The sequence below is a fragment of the Mus caroli genome, chromosome 6, assembly GCF_900094665.2.
Source record: "Mus caroli chromosome 6, CAROLI_EIJ_v1.1, whole genome shotgun sequence".
NCBI lineage: Eukaryota > Metazoa > Chordata > Mammalia > Rodentia > Muridae > Mus > Mus caroli.
This window is the reverse complement of record NC_034575.1, coordinates 68,822,568-68,848,942: the sequence shown is the minus strand read 5'-3', so window position 1 is coordinate 68,848,942 and position 26,375 is coordinate 68,822,568. Positions and strand designations below refer to the sequence as shown.

The 26,375-nt window shown below is 46.1% G+C and overlaps 1 protein-coding gene and 1 long non-coding RNA gene across 3 annotated transcripts in view; one reads left to right on the top strand and one right to left on the bottom strand.

The window, feature by feature from the left end:
- Polr1a (RNA polymerase I subunit A) overlaps positions 1-26,375 on the bottom strand; it is a 63,500-nt gene that overhangs the window by 11,374 nt on the left and 25,751 nt on the right. For both annotated transcript variants that reach the window (XM_021164727.2, XM_029478609.1), the window contains 13 exons: positions 24,764-25,018; positions 19,947-20,138; positions 12,941-13,090; positions 11,905-12,088; positions 10,795-10,877; positions 10,536-10,694; positions 8,331-8,429; positions 6,677-6,829; positions 5,234-5,316; positions 2,967-3,132; positions 1,899-2,120; positions 1,026-1,240; positions 265-432 (listed from right to left, as the gene is read on the bottom strand). In XM_021164727.2, coding sequence (XP_021020386.1) covers positions 265-432; positions 1,026-1,240; positions 1,899-2,120; positions 2,967-3,132; positions 5,234-5,316; positions 6,677-6,829; positions 8,331-8,429; positions 10,536-10,694; positions 10,795-10,877; positions 11,905-12,088; positions 12,941-13,090; positions 19,947-20,138; positions 24,764-25,018 — 2,129 coding nt within the window. The remainder of the gene's footprint in view (positions 1-264; positions 433-1,025; positions 1,241-1,898; positions 2,121-2,966; positions 3,133-5,233; positions 5,317-6,676; positions 6,830-8,330; positions 8,430-10,535; positions 10,695-10,794; positions 10,878-11,904; positions 12,089-12,940; positions 13,091-19,946; positions 20,139-24,763; positions 25,019-26,375) is intronic.
- On the top strand, positions 3,031-5,683 carry LOC110296161. The gene is made up of 3 exons (XR_002378154.1): positions 3,031-4,099; positions 4,395-4,471; positions 5,126-5,683. It is a non-coding gene; the product is annotated as an uncharacterized LOC110296161 (long non-coding RNA).

Below are 26,375 nucleotides of genomic sequence, written 5' to 3'. Positions count from 1 at the left end.
GCACTGTGTTGGAATGAACCATGCTCTTGTGTGTGAGGTCTCACAGGTATTTCTGGTAACCTGATGATGTGGCAGAAGGATATACAGAAACCCTACAAGATCTAGCCACCGAAACCACTCTGGCTCCAAACATGCTCAAGAATCCATACTTAGAGATCTCTCGTTCACTAGCCCTGTTCCTTGTCCCTCTCATAAAATGAGTACTTCCCCAGGAGTATTAGAGCAGTTGGCACAGCTGCAGTATGCCTCCTTGTGCCCCTATACCTTGGAATGCCCAGGGTGACGTTCATCTCGCCTCTGCCTGCAAAGTGGAAGGTGTTCAGTGTCATCTGTGTGGAGGGCTCTCCGATGCTCTGGGCAGCCAGGAGGCCAACAGCCTCGCCTGGGTCACACAGTGAGCGCTGCCACTTCAGCTGCAGTAAGGTTCTCAGCCTGGAGACATAGGGGACAACAGCAGGAATCAGGAGCAAGTGTTAGACTATCCACTACACTAGAAACCGGGAACACAGGGCCCTAGCTGTCACAAGAACATCCTATGCCCTTGCCAGGCCAGTGACAAAGGCCTCTGAGCAGTAGTTACTTTGGGACCATTCACATTCCCTCCCGGACCAGCAAGAGAAGTTTGGTTTCCACTTCCACTGTACCCACTGGAAATAGGCTGAGGTTTACCAAGCACTCAGAGGTAGGGGAGTGCATCCGCATGTGTAAATCACACCCGTATTATGCAGGGTCTGCACTGCATTACTCTGTAATGTACTAACCATCCTTCCCAGGTGGCTGGCCCATTAGCAACAACCATTATCTTCCGTGGAAGGGGCTCACTCAGCAAACCGGGATGTGTATGAACACCTGAGTGTGAGGGCAGCACACGTGGAGGAAGCCATAGAGCTACATGCCTATGTAAGCTCTTCTATATGCTTCTGAAGGCAGAGCAGACCTTCTGGGACGCAGGTGAAGGCTGCTTGCCTTCCTCTCCTGGCCTGGCCTGGAGGCTCACACACCCTGTCACAGGTCAATATCCTCACCTGTCGAGGGAAAGCTCTGATTTTTTGTAACTCCTCTCTGCTTGAGCTGCCCATTCCTGACTGAAGTCATCAATCTTCTTTTCGAATGTTTCAGACACAGATGCAAAGTAGATGTCTGGGCGCCACACGGAAAGGCTAGGGTCGGGACAAGGGGCAGCCCTCTTCTGGTATTTCCACCGGCTCTCTTCATCCAAGTCATACCACATCTGTAACATCTGAAGAGACAGCAAGCCGTGTCTTAGCTAGGTGGGAAGGCATCGGGACAGGCAGGCATCTCCAACTCCAGGCACCGGCTCTGGAGGAGAGCAGGGGAAGCGCGAGGCAGGAACCTGGCTGGCCGTGGTGACCTAAGAACCAGCTCAACACTTAAAACAGGGACAGAGTCTGTCCCGTGGCATGGTGCCGACCAGGATGCTTTGGGCAATTCACCTTGGCCTGTCCAAAGCATAGTAGGGGCATGGCATCATTAGTTACTGTCCAATTCAGGTTCCTCTGGAGTCAAATGGACAGTGTTCATGACTATGGTATAAGAGGCAATGACCTGTCCCAGGCAATCATGACACTCAGAGTGAGGTGACTACTAAATGCTAGTTAGCACTTCTCTCCCAAACCCAGGCTGGCCTTGTCTCTCCCAGGTCTCTATCCAGAGCTCTGCTCGCAGATGCCCTCTCCACCTCTAGGACTGGTCTCTCTGAGCTTTTCTGACCATTAGAGCCCTAGGACTCCTTCAAGCCCTACTCCTATATTTAATGAGTCTCACATAGCCACCCCTGGCGTCTGGGCTGATATCTCTCAATTAGGGAGCAACTCTTACCCTCCTCTGTCCGAGGCCCGGACATGCTAGGCACTGCGCACACAGTCTCCCCACGTTACCTGCTGGGTCTCAGGGCTGCGGCCATTCTGGATACCGCCCTTTAGGTTCAAAGCTTTCACAGCTGCCTGGATCTTCTGGGAAAAACTGAGGAAGGCGCCTTTTCTCAGCAGGGCACCGGAATGCTTGTGATGCCATTTTTTAATGGCTTTGAAGTGGCAGAGCACTTTCTGGGGATCTGCTCTGGATAAAACTTCATGAAGATGCTTGGATTTCATTATCACCTAGATAAACAAACCACACAAGCAAGATGACGGCATGAAAAATGGACCACATGATATGACGTCAAGTGACCCAAGGTGCATTAAGAGTCCCCAGATCACTGCCTGGAAGGAACAAACACCCTGTGAATAAAGCCTTCATGGTTAGAAGAGAGATCAGCTCATTAAGAACAGGAAGAGGGAAAGATGGCCAGGGTACTGGGACAGGTGCATGTAAGGCGAGGCCCCAGCCAGGAGTGAGCGCTTAATTCTTCTATCAGAACTAAGTCCTGGACAGCTCATGGTGGTTTCACTTTCCCACGCTGGAAATGGTAACTGCTCAGTCCACGGCCATGGCCATTATGGTCTACAAAGTGAGTTCCAGGACAGCCAGGGCTATACAGAGAAACCTTGTCTTGAAAAAAACCAAAAAAAAAAAAAAAAAAAAAAAAACAACCCAAAAACTCAACAACAACAAAGAAATACACAAGTTACAGACACGTGTAAGGCAGGCCTGTGTTCAAACCCCTGCCCACCTCCCACCAGTTGGCTATCATAGCTTCAGCATTTAGTTGCTTTAGATAAAACCGGGCAGAGGGCTGCTATAGCCCTCAACTGCACCAAGGAGGAACCCAGACTTGCTGTGTGTTTCAGTTTAAGGCCCAGTACCCCCACTCCCCAAAGGCAGCTATTATTCCACAGATACTCATGCGTTGCCATGACCTTGTGTGGTCAGTCTAAGGAGGAGCTCTGAAAATATCAAATGCTTTTGGACATTGGTTGGGGCTTTACAAAATTTCTGGCTTTTCTCAATGGTCACATAGATGGAGTGGCAGGGCTCCAGCTATCACCCATAACTACTGACATTACCTCATAATTGCTGGCCAGAAAGGGGAACTGCTTGGGCTGTAGGAACTGTGTCTTGGGGATGTCCAGGCCGTCCTCCCCATACAGGAACTGGACCACGCTGCCGTCGCTGTCACGGACCGTCAGATCGTACTGGATGACCAGCCCCTCCAGGTGCTTGATGATACACCTGTAAGGAAACGCCCTGCTCAGTGCCCATGGAAAACACCTTCCAGGGCGGCTATGAGGGGAAGGAAGGGGACTACTGCTCCAGGAGAAACTCTATGATGGACCACTTCCAGTGCTCCAGGCCATGGATTCAACATCCAGAGGCTACAATTCCTGCCCGTTTTCCAGGAAGAGAGCACCTCAGTGGTCTGGCTGCCACACTCCCAAGGCCAGGTTTCCTATTTAGCTCAGCTGATATGGCTACTCCCTGTTGCTTTGCTCTGCTGCATCTCAGAGCTCTAATGAACCAGCCAGCATCCTTAGAATCACAGGCAGGCAAAGAAGGGAAGAGAAGGAAGAATTCTTAAACTGTCAGTGCAGACTGCCAAGCAAAATGGGAGCATCAGGAACTAAATGCTGACATGATGCCCCTACCTAAAGATCTTTGTCTCCAGTCCTCTATGGTAGCTGGCTCCTTCACCCGCCTTTGCTTTCTGTCTTGGTCACAACTAAATGGCTACTGCAGTTTTCTAAGACCCTGTTTTCCAACCCAAGCTGGGAGAGTAGAGCTCAGTTCTAGCCACCAGTTCCATGATGTTTGACTCAGCGCCCGGGAAGCTGGTGGCAAACACCAGCTCTCCTTTCCCCACACATGGTGGTGGTGATGTCAGTCTTCGGCCCGCTGCTATGCTGGCCTTAGAGGGCCTAACAGCTGCTCCTCATGTCCATGTCTCTAGACTGCTTCTCTGAGCTTCAGATCTTATCTCTAATGGTTCACTGACACATCTACTTTGAACCGCCTCCTATCAAACCGCAGCCAGCCGTATTCCCCGCTGCTACAGTATTCGGTTTCCTGTCAATTGTGCTGTGCTGCCTCTGAGGCCTGAAAACTTGAGTGAGCAGTTCTGTGCCTTCTCCACTTACCCACCTGAAGCCTGTGCTGTGCCTCCTCCTGCCTCAGCTCCCCACTGGCAGGTGAATTCTGCAAGGTACAGAGCTTTGCTGCTGCTCTTCTGCTCAGCCAGAGACCCCAACACCCTCCTATAGTCTTCTTCCTATGAGTTCTCACACTTGGGTCCTACCATGCAGAGCTCACCCATCATGTGCTTCCCAGCTTTTCTGTTGCTACACTTAAGATTCTTGAACAATTTAGGGGGAACGGAGGTCTAACCTCTGCTCACACAAAGCTCAGGTAACCCAGGCCCCTGGGAAGAAAGGGGGCTGACCCTAATTCCCCGACCTTGCTTGTGCACTGCCAGCTCCAGATGGGCTTCTTACCAACAGATCACTCAGGAGTGCCCTCAACTCTTGTCCTCCCTACACTGATGCCATGGAGTCAAGGAGGAAGTGAACACAACATGGTATGCTGACTTGGCAAGTTTGAGCTCAGAAGAAATGTCAAAGCATTAACGGGTGGCAGAGCTTCAAGGGGAAGTCAGGAAGGAACTGGGCTCCTGTCACTCTGCCCACGCGCTCAGTATCACAGCTGGAGAGGCCTGGGGTCTGCATCCCCTTGGTTTCTTATCATTATTCCCACTAGTGTACATTCTTTGGGCTCAGATCCTTCTGTCTACCCAATGAGGCTAGGTACAAGACTGTTTCTTTTCCTACCAGAGAGGAAAGAAAAGGTCTTGGCTGATGACCTCCAGGTGACAGGGACACCTTAGCAGGGTGCTCTGTACCTATCCCAGGTTGCTGACCTCTCTGACAAAGAACGAACTCACCACTGCCATCCATGCATGTCCAACCTCTGGTTACTATCCACTATGTTGTCATCTATAAAGTTCACCCCTAAGAACTGTGTAACCGAGCTTTATATATGCAAAAAGAATCCCATAATCTTTGATGTGGGGTTACAATTCTATGTTGGGTTGTGTTCAGATATTTTGAAGCATATGCAGCTCACAGGTAAGGCACACCTAGAAGACGTGTAGAATGCAGGGCTTACTGTGTAAACCTCTGAAGGCATGCTCTACCAGTAATATAGAAACACTCTGTGCTATTTTCTGTCTCAGGGCACACATGGAGACATTGAAAAGAGATTATATCATCTAAAGAATGTACACGACAGGTTCAGGGTCTTGGGATACCAACCCACCTATCTGAGGTACTTTGTTTTTTACCTTTGGAGATAGCCAGAACGGCTGGTTTTGACAGCAGTGTCCACCAGGCCTTCTCGTCCCGCCATGCAGTGGAAGAAGAACTCCTATGGGGAAAGTGGGAGCGCGATGTGGCAGTGAGTACCATGCAGGGTCACCTTATGCACCCTCTCCTAGCCATGCAGATTGTTCATTTCCTGGATCCTAGAATCCTGGCTTTCATAACCCCAATAGCTTCTAAAGACTTGTGATGCCCTGGGATCGCTCTCTTCCTGCCTGAGGTGGAGAGACACGTGGATCAAAAGCAACAGGAGCCAGAAGCCATAAGTGCACTCCCTCATGCATCCTGAGGACACTGTATGCCACTCTGCAGTGAAAAGCAATGCTGGAGTTCACCGCTGTCTGAAAATCACAGACCTGGATCCTGTAGCCTAAACTTCTCTGTTTAGTTTTGGGATAAAGTCTTCATATGTCATCTAAGCTAGCCTTGAATTTGTGATCCTCCTGCCTCAGGCTCCTGACTAATTGGGATTACAGTCGAGAGTTATATGGTAGTTCACAGCCCAGCTCAGGGAATTTTTGATATACTCAAAAGTGTGTGTCAAGAGTTTGAAACATTCGACATAAACCCACTAGTATCTCTTGCCTATAGGCTGTGGATGATCCTGGAAATGCTGTGTGGGGCCAATGGTGGGGTCTCTAGAGCATCAGCAGCCTTACAACCCTTCACTCCAGACCCGGCATCCTCTCACTACACCATGTGCAACATGTGCACAACCCCATGAAACCAAGGGACTGACATCCCAAAGGGGATTTCCTTAGGGGAAACCTGTATTTGCTGAAGCAAAACTATATACTTGCTACAGATGTACAGATGCCCCACTATGATGGAGTGAGGGGAGAGAACAGAAAATGCAGAGCTCATGAAATCAATCTTTACCACGCTCCTTTCAGTGATATAAGCACCTCAGTGACTAATACCCCCACTTTTGGCTGCTTCCGAAGCAGCTAAGAACTGGTTTAGAGAGGCTACGTTACAGAAAGGGTGAGACCAAGATCTAGCTTGTCTTTTCATGTCTTTCTTCCTTTCTTTCTTCCTTCCTTCCTTTCTTTCTTTCTTTTCTTTTCTTTCTTTCTTTTTTTTTTTTTTTTTTTTTTTTTTGAGGCATGAGGACTTGCTACGCAGCTTTGGCTGGACTCAAACGTGACAATTCTCTCTTGAGCAAGTACTGGGATTACAGCATGAGCCAACACAACAGGTTCAATCTTTTCATTTTACCACTAACATGATCACATGCCTACTGTAAGCACTTTGCTGGCCCTAGTATCACAGTGGGCATCTCCATGTGGTCTGGCGGGTATGCCTTTAACGCTTACTACATGGTTGTTCTTGTACTATTACTGATGAGACCACAAGTCACCACTACTAGGCATAGAGCTGAGGGAAAATGCCAAAAATATACATACAGGAGGCCTGATACCGGTAAGGAACCTTCCAGTGACAAAGCCACCAGCCCTGGGGGTGAACTCGTAAGGCTCAAAGCAGGGCAGTGACTTGCCAGACGCCATCAGTGGGGGTCTCCGACCTTCCAATTCAATTTGGCCCAGCAGGCATGAGATCTGGGAAAACAAAACACAAATGACACACGAGGTTTGAGTGCTGAGTGACACTCTGTCCAAGCAGGACTTCCAGCTTTCCCTCAGGGAAAGCATTTGGAAATGATGTCAGACCGGAAGGCCAACCTAGATGCTTATACAAGCCAAAGAAGAACATTCCAAGGAAAAGTTGGCTCTGGCTTTTCCCCCCTCCCACTTGAGGACAAGCGATGCCTAGAAAAGAAACTGTGACTTAGAGTCACCATGGTATACCTGGGAGTGCCTTCAAGTTTGTCCTGCTTGGGTTTGTTGTTTTTTTAGGCCTGCAGTGCATTTTCTTTGTTAATGGCTAATGTGGGTGGGCCAGCTTACTGGGGGCAGTGCCACCCCTGGCAGGTGGTCCTGAGTTGTAATAAAAGGAAGCAATGTTCCTCCATGGCTTCTGCTCCAGGTCCTGCCTTGAGTTTCTGTCCTGAGGTCCCTTAGTCATGGAGTTGTAAGAGGAAACCACCTCCTCCTCAAGTTCACGGTGTTAATCCCAACAATAAGACTCTAAGAAAAGGTTCCAGTGCGGATATGGATGGAGTCCAGAGGGGACAATAATCCCAGAGCCAGAGAGAAGTCAGCCCACTCATCTGCTCAGCCTCCCAGGTCCACACTGTCTTGGCACTTACCCAAGGATGGTGCATACTCTCTAAGAGAGCCCCAAGGATCGAAAACAACAACAACGACAACGACAACAACAACAACAACAACAACCCCACACCAAAACAGACACTAAGATCTGTGAAAATGTCTCCATAGCACCAAGGAACTCTGGGACAATAATGAGACTCAAGAGGTAAATTTAGAACAATGCTTACAATGTAAATGAAAACAGTAGTCATGCAACATTGTAAGATTCTGTGTGTGGTGTGTGTGTGAGTGTGAATTCATGTGTGTAATTGTGAAGGCCAGTGGTTGACACTGGGTATTTCCTTAATCTCTCTTCACCTTCATGTTTTGAAACAGGGTCTTTCACTGAACCTGAAACTCATCATTTTGGTTAGCATGGCTGACCAGTATGACCTTTGGGGATCTGCCTCCCCCACCCACAAGGGGACTACATCAACTGCCATGCCCAGCTTTTTGCGTGGATTCTGGAGCCCTGAACACAGGTCCTTGGGCTTGTGAAGCAAACACTTCAGTGATTGAGGCATCTCCTTATTTCAACATCAAGGTATGCACTGAAGCTCTACATAGACGGATGATGTGCAGATATAACATGCATATATACACAGACCAATGCCTGTTGTTATAATACATCTCACATGGTATGTAACCTACCCGCATACTTTCATCAGCTCTGTCTGAGTCCCGACGGTGGCTAGTACCTGCACTGACTATATGCTTCAGGGCTTTTTAGTCTTGTTAGTTATATTTTACACAGACTTAAGATGTTTTAAAAGCACAAATGAACCTGAAAGCTGACTCCTGACATCAGCCCACCCCTCCGGCAAACTGACTGAGCTACTTTTGTTCATACTTGCATCGTGTTCACGGTTGACCCTTTGGCTCCCGACTGCACCATCATCTGCAGGTTGTTTTCGGGGAACTGCCTGTGCAAGCCAAGAGGCATACATGCCTGTGGATTAAATCAACACACTGGTCAGTGACTTCATCTTTTTTGAAATCCCACATTCAGAAGGTAAAACGATGACACAAAACCAGTAAAGCCAGAGAGAAGAGTGAGCTGCAGGTAAGACAAAGGAAAGCCTTACCTGGATTATCCTTTCACTAAGCCTATAGCTGTGTCCTGCCTCTGCCACACTCACAGGAGCCCCAGGTTCCATTCACTGGCCAAACCGCACCAAATAAGGAAACATAAACGGCTGGGAAGCAGGGGAGGGTTGGGGGTGGGGAGCTGGCAAATGCAATTGGGAGGCTCTAGATGTGGTTTGAATAAGAATAGCCCAGAGACTCATCACCAAGGAGTGGCACTATTTGAAAGGATCAGAAGGATCCTTGTTAGAGGAGATGTGTCACTGGAGGTTTCAAAAGCCTCTGCCTATGGATCAGGATGTAGAACTCTCAGCTACATCTCCCGTACCAGGACTCCTGTGTGCCACCATGCTCCCTGTCATGACAATGGACTAACCACTGAAAGTGTAAGCAAGCCCACAATTATATGCTTTCCTTTATAAGAGCTGCCTTACATGTCATGGTGTCTCTTCACAGCAATAGAACAGTGACTAGATAAGACACTGATAAGAATAAATTCTGGGCTGGAAAGATAGTTCAGTGGTTAAGAGCACTGGCTGTTATTCCAGAGGACTCAGGTTCAATTCCCAGCACCTACATGGCAGTTCACAGCCGTCTGTAACTCCAGTTCCAGGGGATCTGACACTTTCACACAGTACATGTAGGCAAAACATCAATGAATATAAAATAAAATAATAAAAAAATGTAAACAAAGAATAAAATCTAAGGTCCAGTACTAATGAATCAGCACAGGAAAGCACCGTTTGCTTCCCCAAAGAGCCAGCATTTTACCAATGTCCACACTCACCAGCACAACACCAAGTACTGGGTGGGGAGCCTTGCCTCAGCAAAAAGCCAGCAGAAGTGAGGAAGCCCACAGGGGGATCCTGGGGACAATGACATGGGTTCTGAATCTGTTTCAGCCTTTGTCTGGAGATCTAGACACCCAACTCTGCACAGGAGCGGCAGAGCCTGGGCTGGAAGTGGGCAGGAAGTGAGCCACAGGACAAGAATCTATCCTAAGATGTGCTGTCATCCCTGGAGGGCAAGGTTCCTGCTTTCCCAGGCAGTGCTAAGGCTCCTCTGAATAAAACTTTCTCTTTTTTTTTTTTGGTTTTTTGAGACAGGGTTTCTCTGTATAGCCCTGGCTGTCCTGGAACTCACTTTGTAGACCAGGCTGGCCTCAATCTCAGAAATCTGCCTGCCTCCGCCTCTGCTGGGATTAAAGGTGTGCGCCACCACACCTGGCTTGAATAAAACTTTCTACTGAGGAGAGCTGTCCTCTAGGCCACCAACTGACAGCGGGGAGAGGATCCACAGACAGACTCTAATGCTGAGTAGTAGCCTCATTCTTGCTTTGCTCAGGACAGACTCCTGGCTGGCGGCTCCTCCAAACCACAAGACGGGGAGTCCAGGCTCTGGAGCACAGGGAGAACACAAGTGACCTTGACCCATGCAGATTCCCATCTCCTCCAGAACTGCCATAGGAGGGGCTCAGCATATGGTCTTCACACGCCTGCTTCTTGGTGAGAACAACTCAGAGCCCAGGCACACGACTTCCTTAAGGTCACACAGCAAGCACCAAGTACAACAGGAGGCCAGGCATTCCCTTGGCGCTGCTGCATAAGCATCAGAGACTTCTGCCTTTCATTCTGTACATCTACCTACAGTGGAGTGGTTCTACAGGCAAGCTTCTTTCTTCAGCCCCTCTAATGTAGCAACTTCAAAGGCAACACATTTAGAAATGCTGCTCAAAGCGTTCCCCTTTAGCATGAAACCAAGGCCTTCCAAGGCTCACAGTGTGAGCTCTTTACAAAGACTCACAGTGTGAGCTCTTTACAAAGACGGATTCTACCTACCCAACTTCAAACTTCACCTAGTTGGGCTGATCTAAAAGGCTCAGGGTGAGAATCAAATGTAATTAAAAACAAACCAACAGAAATCAGCATTCAAAAAGATGGGGCTTTGTGCACTGTATGGCCAGGCTAACCTTGTTAATCTCATTGCTGTAATGGTTCACCTCCTCCTTGAACTTCATATCAATCATGTTAAAATCCCTCTGGTCTTTGCTCAGATGGGCATCCTGCCATTTCCCTTGGATTTCATCACATGATACAGTTTCTGGCAGGCTCAATGCAGCCTTGACAGCCTAGAACGAAGGAAGGAACAGGAAGCTCTAGCCAAAGGAGGGCGTGGTTTTATTCTGTAAGGTGGACAGCAGACCACAGCCTCCCAGTCCTCCTCTTTACCTGGGGTCCACACTGGGTAGATTCTTCAATGATGCGCTGTCTCATCACATCTGCATTTGGCTTAACCAAAATGTCTTCTACACCTGCAAAGACAAACAGAGAAGATCAACAGGGCCTAGGCCTAATGTTGCACTGGCTTGTAAACTTGGTGATGCTTAGACCCAAAGTTGAGAGCCACAGGTAAGAGAAACTCTGGAACAGCTGTATTAACACTAATGAATGCTTATGGAGGCCTAAACATTACAACCTCTCTTTCATAAGTGATACTAAAATTAGGGCTCAAAACTGAGATATGCAGAAGAAAGCCGAGGCTTGAGTTTCAAACTTCTGCTTTTAGCCAGAAGCTCTGCTGGCTACATCCAATAAATATATGTGGGATGAAATGGCTAGAGATTTTGGCTGTTCAGCAGTAGAAGAGAGGCTGACAGTGAGTATCCCAGGAACCCGATCTACAGCTGTATGCATGCATGCAAGCATGCATCCACGTCAAGTATAATAATTTCTTTTCAACCCAACAATGTTTTGTTTCTACACAAGAATGCCAGACTTAAGAGATCTGAGTGGGAAGGCAACAACTGAGCAAGAGCAAACATCTGGAAGTCCCATTACAGTAGCCTGAAGACTCTATGCAAGCAGGAAGAGGAGGCGAGGAATCCTTTCCGTGGAAGCCAAAAGCATAAAAGCAGACCCTGCTTGAGGTCGCATCCAGGCCATCCTTGTAATGATGACCTCTGCCAATTAGGCAGCCCTCCCCCAAGCTCTCTTCCCTCCTAGCATGGCCTTGCTTGCTCTGTCAACCCTTGGCACACAGGTCACCAGTGCACTGAACTATTCCTGTCTGTGCCACGGGCTAGAAGAGCTTCAAGCACGGCTGTTGGTTAGGTCTGGTTTTCACTTGTGAGCTCGGTGCAGGAGTTAACGAGTGGGTTGAAGGGACAGGATGGACATGGGGATGGGAGGGCTGCTTTGCACTGCTGGAGGGAAAGGAGCACTGGCTGTGCAAAGTCAGCGGATAGCCCTGATGGGAAGAGCCTACACATCGACCAAGAAAACTGCCTAGGTGCCATCCTGTAAGGTGAACAGAGCCAGGGCCACAAGCCGGGTACTTACCCAAGGTGAAACCTCTATAGAGCTGTAGGTAGGCAGTGAAGAGGCGGGCTAGGCAGGTGAGAACCCTGCCGCTGGTCTCACCCCCATAGATCTCATAGCAGCAGTGGACCAGGCCGTAGGCAGAGCTCCCGTAGTGTGCCTTGTCCAGCACTCCGCAGAGCAGCTCTCCTTCCCTGATGATCACCTGTGTAGGGAAGGGTCACCAAAGCCGGGCTGCAGGGGTCATCTCTTGTAGGAGCTACCCATATAAGCCGAGTACTATTTAGTTTTATTATGTCCCTTTACTGTGACCTGCCTCAAATCCTTCAGGGAAAGTAGAAGGGAATATATGAAACTATGCACACTTTAGATGGGGGAGACAAACACGCACTGGCTAAGTTTTTAACTGCACACAGTAAGTGGATGATCTGTACAGGGAAAAGAAGTGGCCGCTCCAGGCCTGCATAGGGCATCTGTTAGTCCTGACACAGGGTGGGGGTGGGGTTCACTGGTCGAGTTCATGCTAAGCATGCAGGGTTCAATACCCAACACTCCAGGAAAAGAAAGAGGGAAGAGGGAGGTAGAGAGCAGGCCCTGTTAAAAATACAGCCAGCAGCAGACTTGGGATGCTCGCTTACCAAGAACACGCAGAGGCCTTGGTAGTCTTTGGTGGGAGTGTGCTCTCACAGGGGTGAAGCAATGGAGGGTGACCACACTGGCCTCCCCTCAGCCTGGTTCTGAATGTCTGGAGGTGGGAATGGGAACCTCACAGCATGGCTAACTCACATCACTCAGGGGTCTTGAAGGACAGAGCGAGTACTGTGCTGTAAGCACTGAGGTATCAGCACCAGCTTTAGGAAGCCTTCCCAAATCAGCAGGTGTTTCACACTCAGAGCCAGAGGGCAGAGGGCAGAGGGCAGAGGGCAGAGGGCAGCCCCGAGCACATCGTGAAGACAACTTGTCTTCTGAAGCACAGCATCAGTTTTTGAACCTGTTTTTTCAAGTTCATCTGCCTACCTCCAGGAACAGAGATTCACTTTAGAAAGGGCAGCCATACCTGGGACTCACACATGGAGTCTGGGTCAAAGTCAGGGATAGGCCGTGGCTTTTCCTTCACCCAGACTTTGCTGCCGATTTTTGCCTTTCCAGATAAGTTCAGGGGGGCGTAGTCCTCTGGAATTATGTTTATGAGGAGGGTCGACACAACCTGGGAAAAAGGAGGACAATATGCCGGAAGGGGAAGGATTGTCACCTCAGGATGCAGTCTCTTATGCTCTCAAGGCACAGTAAGGCAAACAGGTCCTCTGATAGACAAGTCCCCCCCAAATACACTAACATACACGAAAGCATCATTGTTGAAGGATATCTGGTCACACAGTGAACCCCAAGATTGTGTTATTTAGTAACACTCTAGTTGTGGTGTGGCTCAGTCCTTAGCACACACCTTTCATCCCTCTGGCAGGAATACAGACACAACCTCAGTACACACCTTTAATCCTAAACAATAAGGTAAAGTTAGTTTGTAGAAGGAAGAACTCATTTTTGAAAGTGATGTCTAATTGAGAAGCAAAGTGATGAAAGATTGGCAGACCAGATGCCTAACTCTCACAAAGAGAAGAAAGAGAGGCATTGTAAGAGGGAAGCAGGGCAGATGGGGGGGGGGGGGGGGGGGGGGGGGGGGGGAGGGGAGGAGGAGGGAGAGGAAGAGGAGGGAGAGGTACTTTTACTGGAAGTTTTACGAGACATGTTGAAGAGAGACCAAGCTAGACACAGGTGAAAACAGAATGAGCCAGAAGATTAGAACATATTGCCGAAGTCAGTATGAGGCCAAGCAGAACAACTAGGGAAAAACACTTTATCCTAAAGTGAGCAATCTCTATGACTTGCATTCAATTTCTGAATAGGTCAAAGGAAGGGGAGGAAAAGTAGAAATTGCTTTGGGGTTAAAGCAAATATCAGATAATGTGGTAAAATAACAAAAACGAAGCCTTCACAAAGCTGAGAGAAGCTGAGAGAGATGGTAAGGCTCCTAAGCCTCCTTACCTGCCTGGATGGAAAGCTGAGACACACTCCTCAGTCATCCTCAAGTAGGGGACAATCACTACCAAGTTTAATGACTTCCTCCCTGCACAGAGCTTGTATTCTCAAGGCAAGGACATAAAAACTACCTAAGGTACTCAGCTCTTCACGGAAGGCCTAAGCATCTGAGAGAGACCCGGAGTGAGACATCAGGGACTGGGCTGCCTGGTCATGCACTGAGGAGCACTGAGGGACCCAGCACTGCTTGTTCACAGCCTGCAGACATACAAGATGCATTCACTCACTGGCAATTATCTTCCCTGTGTTTACCATAAGGCAGGCACTGGGGAGAGAATAGTGCTCCTTGGAGCCTCGATCCCTCGAGGATCCTGCTTTGGAGGAAACAGATCAAGGAAAAGTAAGAGCAGGGTGTACGAGGGCACGGCTGTTTTAGTAAGATGGCCATGGAAGGCCTCAGCCAGCCAGGGCAGTCAGACAAGATCATGAGTTTTAGGGCAAGGGACTGAAGGTGAGTGGAAAGGCTTAGCTGAATGGAAGGAAAGTATCTGACGACTATACCCAAATGCCCTGACCAGCCCAGGATAGGAATAGGAATGTATCTCTTGTAGTTGTGGGGCAGACTCAGAGTCTGGGGAGCACCATGCTTTCTAGCTCATAAATGAAGACTTCTTACTCTGTCTTGACTTTGCGGATGGAGGACTTAGAAGACTCACAAGGGCACTGCTCCCACGACCTAAACATTTCCCAAAAGCCTCATTCTGCAATACTATCTCGGGGGACGGGGGTGGGGGTGGGGGACAGAGTGAGGATTATAACATGAATCCTGGGAAAACAAGTATTTACATAAAAGATTGATCTGACTTAACTCCTGACAGTACCGTTTACTGTAAATACATTCCAGGTCTACATGCTGAACACAGTAAACGCCTTAAAGAACAGGTGTCACACTGATAAAAGACTGATAAGCCCATAACCTGATACCAAGCTTTTACAGAGCTAAGTGCCACAGGTAAATTGATGTAACTAGAATTAATGTTAGTACTGAAAGGTCAGGGTGTCTTTCCTGAGTCAACCAGAAGGGTTATTATCAGCAAACAGTAGTTGAAAGAAGGCCTGGAGAGGCACTCAAGCAGGTGCTCTGCAGAGGGAGGCCGGTGTCCTGAGGACAATGGGCCGGCTTGGGAAGAGTTGCCAAGTACATTCCTCCAGAGAGAGCCGTGTTGGGACACATGGGCAGGTATTACAGGTTCGGGGGCTGGAGAGGTGGCTCAGTGGTTGAGAATACTGGCCCCTCTTAAAGGGAACCTGGGTTCAATTTCCAGCACCTACAAAGGCAGCTAACTGCCCATTAACTCCCGTTCTAGGGGACCTGATGCCCTCTTCTGGCCCCCCAAAGCACTGCTTACATGTGGTGTACAGATACACATGCAAGCAAAATACCTGTGTACATAAGAGTAAAAAGAACTAAGTAAGAAATAAAAATAAAGAAGGCAGGTAACACTGCTTTCAGAGCGGACGATGATTACGGGGCTGATCCTCCCCACAGCTCAGCCCAGCCACACCAGAAGGTATCATGAGGGTAAAATAGCTTTATGCTAATCTGCATTAATCTTTAAAAACATTTTTTAAGCAAAATGGATTTCTTTACAAGTTTCAAAATGTAAATATCCTTGGATAACAATTTCCAGAAACTTATATAAAATACACCCCCATGAAAATATCCTAGAGTTTGAAGAAACAGATATTGACTATAGCACTAGTTAAAATAATAATAAAAAAATACCAATTAAAAATTTAAATACCTAATAAGAGGTAGGTATCAAATAGAGGGATACTTAGATCAACTAGGGGATACTCATATCACTGAACTCGACAGTATAGAGGCTGAAGAGACAGCGGCAGCTCTACACACAGACTCAGTACCCGCTCGCCCGTACCATCAAGGGTGCTGAATTTAAGTTACAAAGCAATTACAGAAAAGCTTGGGTCTGCCAACTAGGCACACAGAAACACTTAAGTAAACTTGTCACATGTGAAGCATGTTAAAAAGCAGACTTGTCAAGAACCAGGGAAAAGGGAAACGAAACGCTCACATATATAACAATTATGGAAAACATGAAATTTCCCCACACTAGAAGCAGAACTCCCATGTAAATCAGACATGCCACATGGCACACACCCACGGAAAGGGAAGGTGCAGAATCAAGCTAGCCATTCATCTATAACGAAACAGCCAAGACCAGGTGGTGGCATACACAGGGGAACACTACTCAGGCATTAAACACAATGAAACCTTATTTGTACAAGAGCTGAGCCTGGGAGATAGTACATGTTACTACAATATACTCAGACCCCAGGAAGCAGATAGCATATGTTCTAAAGTTGACTTCAGAGAAGCACAAAGTAGAAAAGAGGCTATGAGTAGCTGAGAAGGGGCTGCAGAGAGGGTGGTTAACAGGTACAAGGGGGCTGCTTGAATAAAGAGTAACTCTCACGCTCCACAGAGCTGCAGGATACCTGGATGCCAATAACTGTACATTCAAAACAGCTGCTACAGAGGACTTAGCAAGCTCCCATCATGGAGAAATAGTCAACACTTAAGGTAACAGACATTTCAGATATCCATATCTGGTCATTAAACACTGAATTCACAAATGGAAATGCCACACTGTGCCCCTGAACCATAATTATGTATAAATAGTAGAGTGGCAACTGAAAGGAGTGGGTGGTTGAATACAACATAAAACAAGTATCCAATAAAAACTGGATTAAGAAAAGGACTGATAAACCTCCCTGTGAAGGATGTGGGAGCTCACTCACAGCCTCCTCAACTAAACAAAAGTGGAGGGGTGCATGCTTCAGGTTCCAGATGTCTGCAGAAGGGGTGATACACATTGAAAACTGAATGTCAAGTTGGGTGTGGTGGTGTATGCCTATAATCCAGGCACTTGGAAGGCTGAGGCAGGACTGACAAGTTTAAAGCCAGCCTGGACTACATAGCAGGATACAAAAATAGGGGGGATGGGAGTGGGTGCAAAGAGATGGCTCAGCGGTTAGGATCACAGGCTGCTCTTCCAGAGCATCCAGCCTTGGTTCCTGGCACCTACAGGGGGGCCATTAACTCTGAGTAACTCCAGTTCCTGGGGTCTGACACCATCTTCTGGCCTCTAAGGGCATGCACAGGATTTACAGATATACATGTAGATGAAATGCTCATATACAAAAACTAAATATAAATGAGGATTTTTAAAAACTTTAAAACTTAATCATGGTTCAGTTCTGAGCAGCCCCGAGGACACTATAGTATGACCCCATTCTTATTTATTTCTGATAAGATGATATGTGTATATTGAGAGCGGACATGGTGAGGGAGGGAATTTTTCCTTTTATGTTTTTGTATTTCTGTTGGGCAACTAATTTTTTTCTTTTCTTTTTTTCTAATTATTACTTCTATTTTTGTATTATTTCTACAATGAAAAATAATGTGAAATTTATTAAGGACAAATACAAAGACTGCACTTTTACATAATCATAAAAAAATAGAAACATTAATAAATCATTTATAAAAACAATCTAGAGTGAAATCTAGAGCGAACGAGAGAGCTTCTGGTCAGGGTGCTGCTGGGCAAGGACAGTGAGGAGAAGCAGACTCACCACATCCCAAGCCAGGACAGACAGACAGACAGACAGACAGACGGACGGAGAGGGCAGAGAGAAGGAGAGAACGCCCTAAGAGACCAAGATCCCACAATCTGTTTAAAAGTTACTTGGGAAAATTGACCATATAATTGGTCACAAAACAGGCCTCAACAGATACAAGAGTGAAAAAATCCCATGCACCCTATCAGATCACCATGGACTAAGGCTGGTCTTAAATACCAACAAAAACAATGGAAAACACACATTCACATGGAAGCTGAACAACACTCTACTCAATAATAACTTGGTCAAGGAAGAAATATGAAAGAAATGAAAGGTTTTTTAGAATTTAATGAAAACGAAGATACATAGTACCAAATCTTATGGGACACAATGAAAGCAGTGATAAGAGGAAAACTCATAGCTCTGAGTGCCCCCAAAAAGAAACTGAAGAGCTTACACTAGCAGCTTGACAGCACACCTGAAAGCTCTAGAACAAAAAGAAGCAAATACAGGGCTGAAATCAATCAAATAGAACTATAGAATCAAAAAGAACTATATAAAGAATAAACAAAACCAGGAACTATATAAAGAATAAACAAAACCAGGAGCTGGTTCTTTGAGAAAATAACAAGATAAACACTTAGCCAGACTAACCAGAGGGCACAGAGACAGTATCCAAGTTAATAAAATCAGTATTGAAAAGGGAGACATAACAACAAAATATATCTTAAAATAATTATTCTGTTTGTTGAATATTAACAGTTGAAAATATTAAAATCATGTTCTACAAACAAAACAGAACAAAACAAAACAAAACAAAAAAAGTACTTGGAGCTGGTAAGATGGCTGGAAAGGCATTTGCTGGGTAAACCTGACAACCAGGCTCAGTCACTAGACCCTTCTAAGGAAGGAGAGAACTGACTCTCGAAAGCTGTACTCTGACTTCTACATACATGAGTGCCATAGCACCTGTGCAGAAACACAGTAACACACACACACACACACACACACACAGAGTCAACATTTAGTTGCGGTTTGTAATGGTGACTGGGATTTAGAATCACGGTGGAAAGACAACTCTGGGTGTGTCTCTGAGGGTATTCCTAGGACAGTTTAACTGAGGAGAGTCACCCCTGGATGTGGGACTGTCCCAGTCTAAGTGAAAGTGAGCTGAGCAGCAGTGTTAGGTCCCGGTCTCTCTGCTTCCTGACTGTGCATGCAATGCGGCCTCCAGCCTCCTCGAGTTCCTGTCATGTCAGGTATATCATCACAGCGGTGAGAAAGATAACACCCATTCTAAACAAAATATTAGCAAGCCCAGTTCAATAGCTGTAAAAATGTATGAACCATTCTTTCAAAAGCTCTCGTGTTGAAGGCTCTGTCTCTGAAGGGGCTCCTGAAAGGTGATTGGATCTTGAGAGTGCTAACACCATCACTGGGCTAAGCCACTGCCGAGTTTACCTAACAGGCTATTAGAGCAGGAGGTGTATGCCTCTGGAGCATGCCTCTGAAGGGTCTATCTCTTCCACGCTTCGTGGTTCTCTTTCTGTCTCCTGTGCTCGTTGAGTCCCTCTGTTCTACCACATGCTCCCTACCAGAATGATCGGACTCACCACACAAAGCTCCAGAAGCAACAGTCAAGTGGCCAAAATGGCAAGCTCTGAACCTCTGACGTAAAGTAAACTCTCCCTCACAGGAAGTACTTTGTTATAGTGACCTTTATAAAACAATTAAAACGTAACAACTAAAACTAGTCAAATCACAGGCTCACAGACTAGCAACCATTGCAGAATTGGAGGAGAGGCTGCAGAGACTAATTCAAACCCACTTTTTACAGATAAAGAGACAAGACTTTTGAAGCTGAATTTGGTGGCTCAGGCAACAGTAGAAGAATATACTGTAGTGTACTCCATTACATGATTTCCATGTTATACGATTATATGGTTACTTCAGGCACTAATAAAATCCTGGGTTTGAATTCCAATTCTGTCTCTGATAACCTTGAATGTGTAATTTAACATTAAGTTTGCCATTATCATCTAAAGAGAGAAGGTTGAATTTAAGCACTAAGAAAACAAGTTTAAAGAACTCAGCAAAGCCCTTGGTATTTCCCACTGAACCTTATTATGATTAGAGGTGTAACACCAATGCCATTAGCACTGTATTTGAATCAAGTTAGACACCAAGTTATGTTAGAGTCAATAAACAGAAGCCGTGCAACCTGTTCTTAGTAGATTCCACCCAAAAGAAAAATCACATTATTTCATGATTAGAGATTTTTTCTGTCTCTGGTCTAGGATCTCTTAGAACAGTTTTGAAACTGTTATATAAGAGATTTATTTCCTTTTAAATTATACACTGGCTGCGATTCTCCCAATTACCTGTTTTCCTGTCCACAGTGGGAAGGGCTTCAGGATGGCGGGAGGAAAGAGCTTCACGCGTCCCACTTTGTCTGTGAGCCCTCGGTACACCAGTTCCATGTACTGTTCCCGGGTGAAAAAGCATCCCCGAATGGTCATGTTTGCACCTGAAACCATGTGATCTTGGATCAGTCCTGCCAATGGCTGGCCATCCTGCATATCAAAAGGACAAGAGAGAATAAAGACAAATTTAAAGTCAAAGTCATTCATTTCTAACCATCTGCTTGGAGGCCACTCTACCAAGAGCTTTCAGATAAAGCCCAAACTCTCTGCTCCACACCCTCACTTAGAAATAGACCACCTCACAAACCACAGGACCGGAGTTACTACTGGCCTCAACGTTTGCCAACTGCCTTCTGTCTTATGGCAAATGTGTTTCAAACTCATCCAGTTCCACAGGCCTTCTTTATTTAATCACATCTGGTTCTAGTTACTCGGCAGAGTTTTGGCATTTGTGTCTACGTTTGGTCTAGCTGTTGTCAGTTGTGTTCTTGGTTTTATGCTTTTGTGTTTTTCACACATTTCTGGCCTTGTACTTCTGTAAATCATTCATCCATCTAACAAGTATTTCCTGAGAGCCTACTGTGTGCCTGGGCATCAGGCAGATCTCTAGCCTGCTCAGGAGAAGCCGACAAGGAAACAAATGCTGAGATGAACATAGGACTACAATGTGTTTTAAATGTCGTGGAAGAGAAGGGCAGGATGGCACAGTGCAGACTGTGAAGGGGCGTTCACACACATCTGAGAGCCACAGGAGGGGAGTTCACACGCATCTGAGAGCAGCAGTGCAGACTGTGGAGGGGAAATCACGCTGCACCTGAGAGTGGCAGGAGGGGCGCTTGCACTGCATCGGAGAGCAGCAGTGCAGATGAAACCTTAGTGATAATGGGCTCAGGCAGGACCAGGGAAAGGCCTTGATGCCGTTTGACTATATTGGGAAGGAATGCCCTTTACTAGTGTGTTTTCAGACTACAGCATGTGCTTTAGGGTGAGTTCTAATGAAGGTATTACCCATCTAAGGCCAAAACATGGGCTTTTATAAAAATCCCAAGTTCAGTGGCCACACTAATTTCATTTGACGTTTTCACAGCCTTTGTAATCCCCATTCTCCTGGACCGTATCTGTCAGGTTTGTCTTCATGGCAACACAGGCAAATCAAAGTAAAAATAGCTACACTCATTGACATCCTGTAAGTAGTTTCTTAAAATGTTTCCATGTTTACATGAATCTGAGATAAAATCGAGAATGGAGCTCAAAGAGCATTATCATCTGACTGTCACATTATGGCCATGGTTCATAACGAGGGCTTAGGACCTCACAACACAGTTGTTGGAAGAGCCAGAATATAAACATTCTTGTCAAATGGTCCAAACACAGTAATGACAGGTCTATGAAGTCTCACAGAGTCGTTAGAGATGGGCTGAAAAGTGCCTTAAAAGTAAGGCAGGAGTAGATGGCACATTTGGCCTTTTTAATGAAGGCTTTAAGTTACTAATATAAATAAGAAGAGATTATCTTCCCTAGTGACATTGAGTAAATCAACCACACTGCAGGGCAGGCCCTGGGCCCAGGAGTAGCTGGTCGATACAAAACAGACCCCATGTGTGTGTGCTTGTTTTGCCTTTGTATATTTTGTGTTATTAGTTTTGATCTTTATTCCAGTTTTTGTTTTGTTTGAGAGAAAGAACATGATGGAAAAATATTGTGTGAAAAAAGTTAAAATAAAAAGTTAACCTAATATAAAAACAAAAAATCTTCACATCTTATTCCAAAAATGATCTTGTTTTTCTTGGAGGAGAAACCTAAGCCAAGATTATACATTTGATCTATTCCAGTCTCTGGGAGCAGGTACTACAGAATTTCCACCCTTCAAGGAGTGCCATTACACATCCTAGCACGATACATTAAAATCAGTATCTCTGCTCAGAGAATAATGTGCTCTGTGCCTTGTAATTTTCTAGCTATGTAGAAGTCAGAAAACTACATCTTAAGTTTCATCAAGAACTTTCCACAAAGTTTTAGCCCTTAGTGAGCACAGGAAAACAGAAGGAGGATACTGTTCAAGGAAATAAATGAAAAATTCAGTTGATTCCTTAAAAATAAAAAAATAAAAAAACAAAATAAAAAATAAAAAAGGTAAAAGTTCTAATCATTTCAGATTTTAATTAACAGAACAACACAAACTCTACTCAGTACATAGTATGGCCACAGGGAAAGGCACTTTAAAAGTGAGACACAAACCAAAGGAGAAATGAGCGAACTCCCGTCTATGGAGGCTGGGCCCAAGGAGGAAAATGACCAACAGAGAGAAAAGAAGAAAAGTCCCAAAAAGTCCCTTCCTGGTTAGCCTCAGCACTCCCTGACAGCCACCAGTAAAATAAGGATTTGCCTTTTGGCACTTAAGATTAAATAAAATTGACCAGAATCTTAACTTTTGACATGGTGTCATGTTCTGCCACAAGCCCCACCTAGGCGCAGGTCTAGCCCTACCATCAAGTGTGGCTAAGGACTCTGAGGTTTGAGTCTTGGTCCCATCACTGGCTGACAACTTACTTTCTTGGTGTTTCTTGCCTGTAAATGGCACCTATTTCTAAGGCCATTGTGAAGAGTATGAATGAAAATGTTTACAAACTGCTGGGGGGATGATGGGGGGAATTGCTGGGAGAACTGCCTGGTCAGTGTATGATGGCTTCAGATCACTACCACAGCTACCACTGGCGTTATTATTACTATTTTCACTTTGCTATTACATGAAAAGGTAAAGAATCAATTTTCACATTAGCCAATTATGTTTTCTAATTTTCAAATGGTCTAGTGGGCTCAGGACTCCTTCTGTCTTTCTGGTAACCAATGGCCTACTAATGTGGGCAGAAAAAGCAAAGTTAAGCACAAACTGGCACCAGGTAAAGCCACAGTGATACACCAGAGTGGGTGGGAGAGAAGATCTAAGGAGCAGACTGTGCTGGGCACTGCTGGGTGGCTTCTCGCATGCCCTGGGACCGTGCTGTCCCTCTCTAGAGCACAGTCAACACCACAAGGACCCGGAAGCTGCTTTCCCTGCCTTCCTACTTCAGTGACCTTAGGCAAGTTTCATTCCTCGTGTGTGAAGTGCAGACATTAGCAGTACTTAGCTCTGAGGTTTGTGAGCAGGGTGAAATGAGAAGTCGCCAAAGCGCTCTGCAGTGCCTGGCATGGAAAACACGCGTGGGAAATGGTACCTGTGTTTTCCATCACTATTTCTAATCTCTTCAGATCCCACAACATTCCAAAGGAATGCTCTAAATCACTGGCAAGAAACTGTCCAGTCTGAGGAGGGCTCAGCCCTTTGAGCAGGTAAGGAAGATTAGACTCAGCCTTAGTCTGGCTTTCTTTGCTCTGTTCCTCCCATAAGCACTCACTAACTCAGACTCCTGAAATATAAGTAAACATGTCAGCTGGCCAAGGGAAAGAGCAGGAAGTATACTCTTCCTGTATGTCACTCACAGCTCTGACTACATGAGGTTGCCTGAGGAACAACCTTGGAAAGAAACAGAGGGATTCAAAGAGACATCTTCATGAACTGCAGGGGGATCTTGTCTGGACCCCTGGGATTAAGCTGCCTCTTAAAATTTAGGCTTGGAGATGGGGACATGAGATCAATAGAACAGGAAAGAGAGACAGGATACCCGAAAAAGCCGTAAGGAATCACACTATTTTTTTATTTATCTAAAATTACACGATACATTTTATCCTATATGTATGCACACATACATATATAACTTAAATGAAGTTACCCTGCTTGGGCTGACAATGCTCCCCCCACATGCCATAGCTTATTTAGCAAAAAGCAGGATACTCCCTTTTGAGTTGTTTGTCATAGGAGGCCAAGAGACCATCCCTCCAATATAAACCACAGATGCTGTCCTGACTGCCTCCCAAAGGTTGAATTAAAGTCCCTATTGCTAAGACATCCTGCACTTCAGCCATAGGGCCCAGAGACTCTGACCCAAAAGCCTCCTCCCTGATGACTAGTGTTCACAGAAGGAGTTCTGCAAACTGCCAGGGAGGGAAGCAACCAGCGGGCTACTCAGCTTTGATGCCTATGACCGACCACAGTGACCCGCACGGCAAGGTATCTGTGAGGTGCAATAGTGGCACTCGTGTCCTGGCAGTAACTCACAGCCCACTCAAGAGAAGGGAGATCACGTCTGGTGCTAGACCCCTGGGAGTACTGCACCCACAGGAAAAACCACTGCTGATGAGTCATTAAATTAGCTAATTCTTAATGGTATTCTAAATACTTATCCATATACCCTTTCACCCCTCATCAAAGAAAACCACAACTGGTCAAAATAAAGAGAACCCAGCCCCAACTGATAAATCTGTGTGTCTGTGCGCAGGCGAGTGTGTGTAACAATAACTAAATAAAACTAACCAACCAAACGAAAAAACTCCCAGACTTAGGATCCTCATAGCTGAAGGATCAGTCTTCTGTGGGTCTAGGTATCCTGCATGCTAAAGCTTGCCCGATCAGCAAGTTAGAGAATGCAGCAAGTTTGGAACTAAACGCTATTATTCAACTACCGAACCTGGCTCTCTAGGATGGCTGCCTCAGGTTTTCTTCTAACATTTAAAGTCACAACAAGACAAAAATGTTTCTCTGCTTTTAGACATTAAGAGCTGAAAAACCTAGCACCTCCTACTCTTGTCCTAGAGCCACCACCCACCAGCCAGGTCCGGCTCCGCACGCCAAGTCATGCTGGTGATGACTAAGGCACAGTCTCAAGGGTCAGACTTACCTTGGGAACAAGATACTGCTGATCAGTGCAGGCCAGGACATAGGCTTCAGCTCGGCCCAACTCACTCTGGGGGAAGTGGGCGTTCATCTCATCTCCATCAAAGTCAGCATTGTAGGCCTTGCAGTTGGCATAGTGAAGGCGTAGGACTTTTTCTTCCGGCAGAATGTGGGCACGATGGGCCTGGATGGAGGGTCTGTGCAAGGTAGGCTGTCGATTCAGGAGGAGGATGTCCCCATTTTTCACATGCCGGCACACCTGGGGCAGAATGAAGGGCAGGTGAGCACCTGTGGGGACTTTGAGGGATCAGTGATCGCTCCAAGGGCTTACCACACTTCACTTGGGTGAGCTCTGTACGCCTCATGTTCTAGTTAACTAAATAATCTAGAGAAAAAGCTCTAGCAACTGAGAAATACTCACCAGCCCTCTGCTCTTGGCCTTTCACAGCTCTGATCCCACTTCTAGGCGCAGAAGCATAAGGAGAAGAAATGGCCAAGCACAGGTGCCTGTGTGGTAAGCAGTACCCTCAGAAAACCTAGCCTTCCAGAGCTCTGGGCTCCCCTCTCAGTTAACAAAGAAACAGATACAATTCCAAGACTGCATGTTTCCACGGATTTGAAAGAACTTGGCAGGCTTCTCAAATCCCCCCAAGGTCACACCAATTCCACAGCTTAGAATTAGTCCAGCTTCTCCCAGAATAGCCAGGACTGGAAGACAAGGCTTTTGAATCTCAGTTCAGTGACCCTGGAAAACATACCGTACTTCAAAAATACAAAACAAGTATAAAAATTAAAGACTGCCATAATCTTGGCAGATACAATCTGAAAATACGCACTCCCCACCCCCACTCCATGACATTTAAAACATTTCCTCTTAGCCGTTCAGAAGGAAAAAAGATCCCAGCTTACAATGGCAGAAAAGTAGAACTATTCTAACTGTCCCACAGAAACGGCAGTAAATTCCAGTGTATACACATTACAGAACGCTACAGTGATTACAGAGGTTAGATTAGATCAATGCCAGTTGAGTGTGATGCTAAAAGAATCAACAAAATCAAAATCCCAGTAAGGAGGCAGGATGCAATGACTGGAAATCAACTACATCTAGGGCAGCTGCATATAGGAAAAGGCATGTGGATACTCACTGCTAGGCCTCTGGGGTGTGGACTTAAAAGAAAAGGCGTTGAGGCACTGAGTAACACATCTTAACCGCCCCAGATCTTAGTATTGTTCATATTAAAACACATATTACTTCTGCATAAACATTTTAGTAAATAGTGTCTTGTTGTGTTGTCAAAGTTGGTCTTAAACTTATGATCCTCTTGCCTCTGCCAGCCAGAGATGACTTGGTGGGTAGAGGCACTTTCTACCAAGCCTGACACCTGACTTTGATTGCTGGGACCCACGTGACAGAAAGAGAGAACCACATGATGGAAGAAGGAGACAAGTGTCTCTGAATTCCACACACATGCCTTGGCATGTGGATCCCTGACTTCCTCCCAAATAAAGAAATGCAGTAAGAAAGCAAAATAAAACATAACAAAACAAAAACACTGCATAAGTCGTATGCTCATTGATGGGCGAAAACCAGAAGATACAATTTTTTTTTTTTTTTT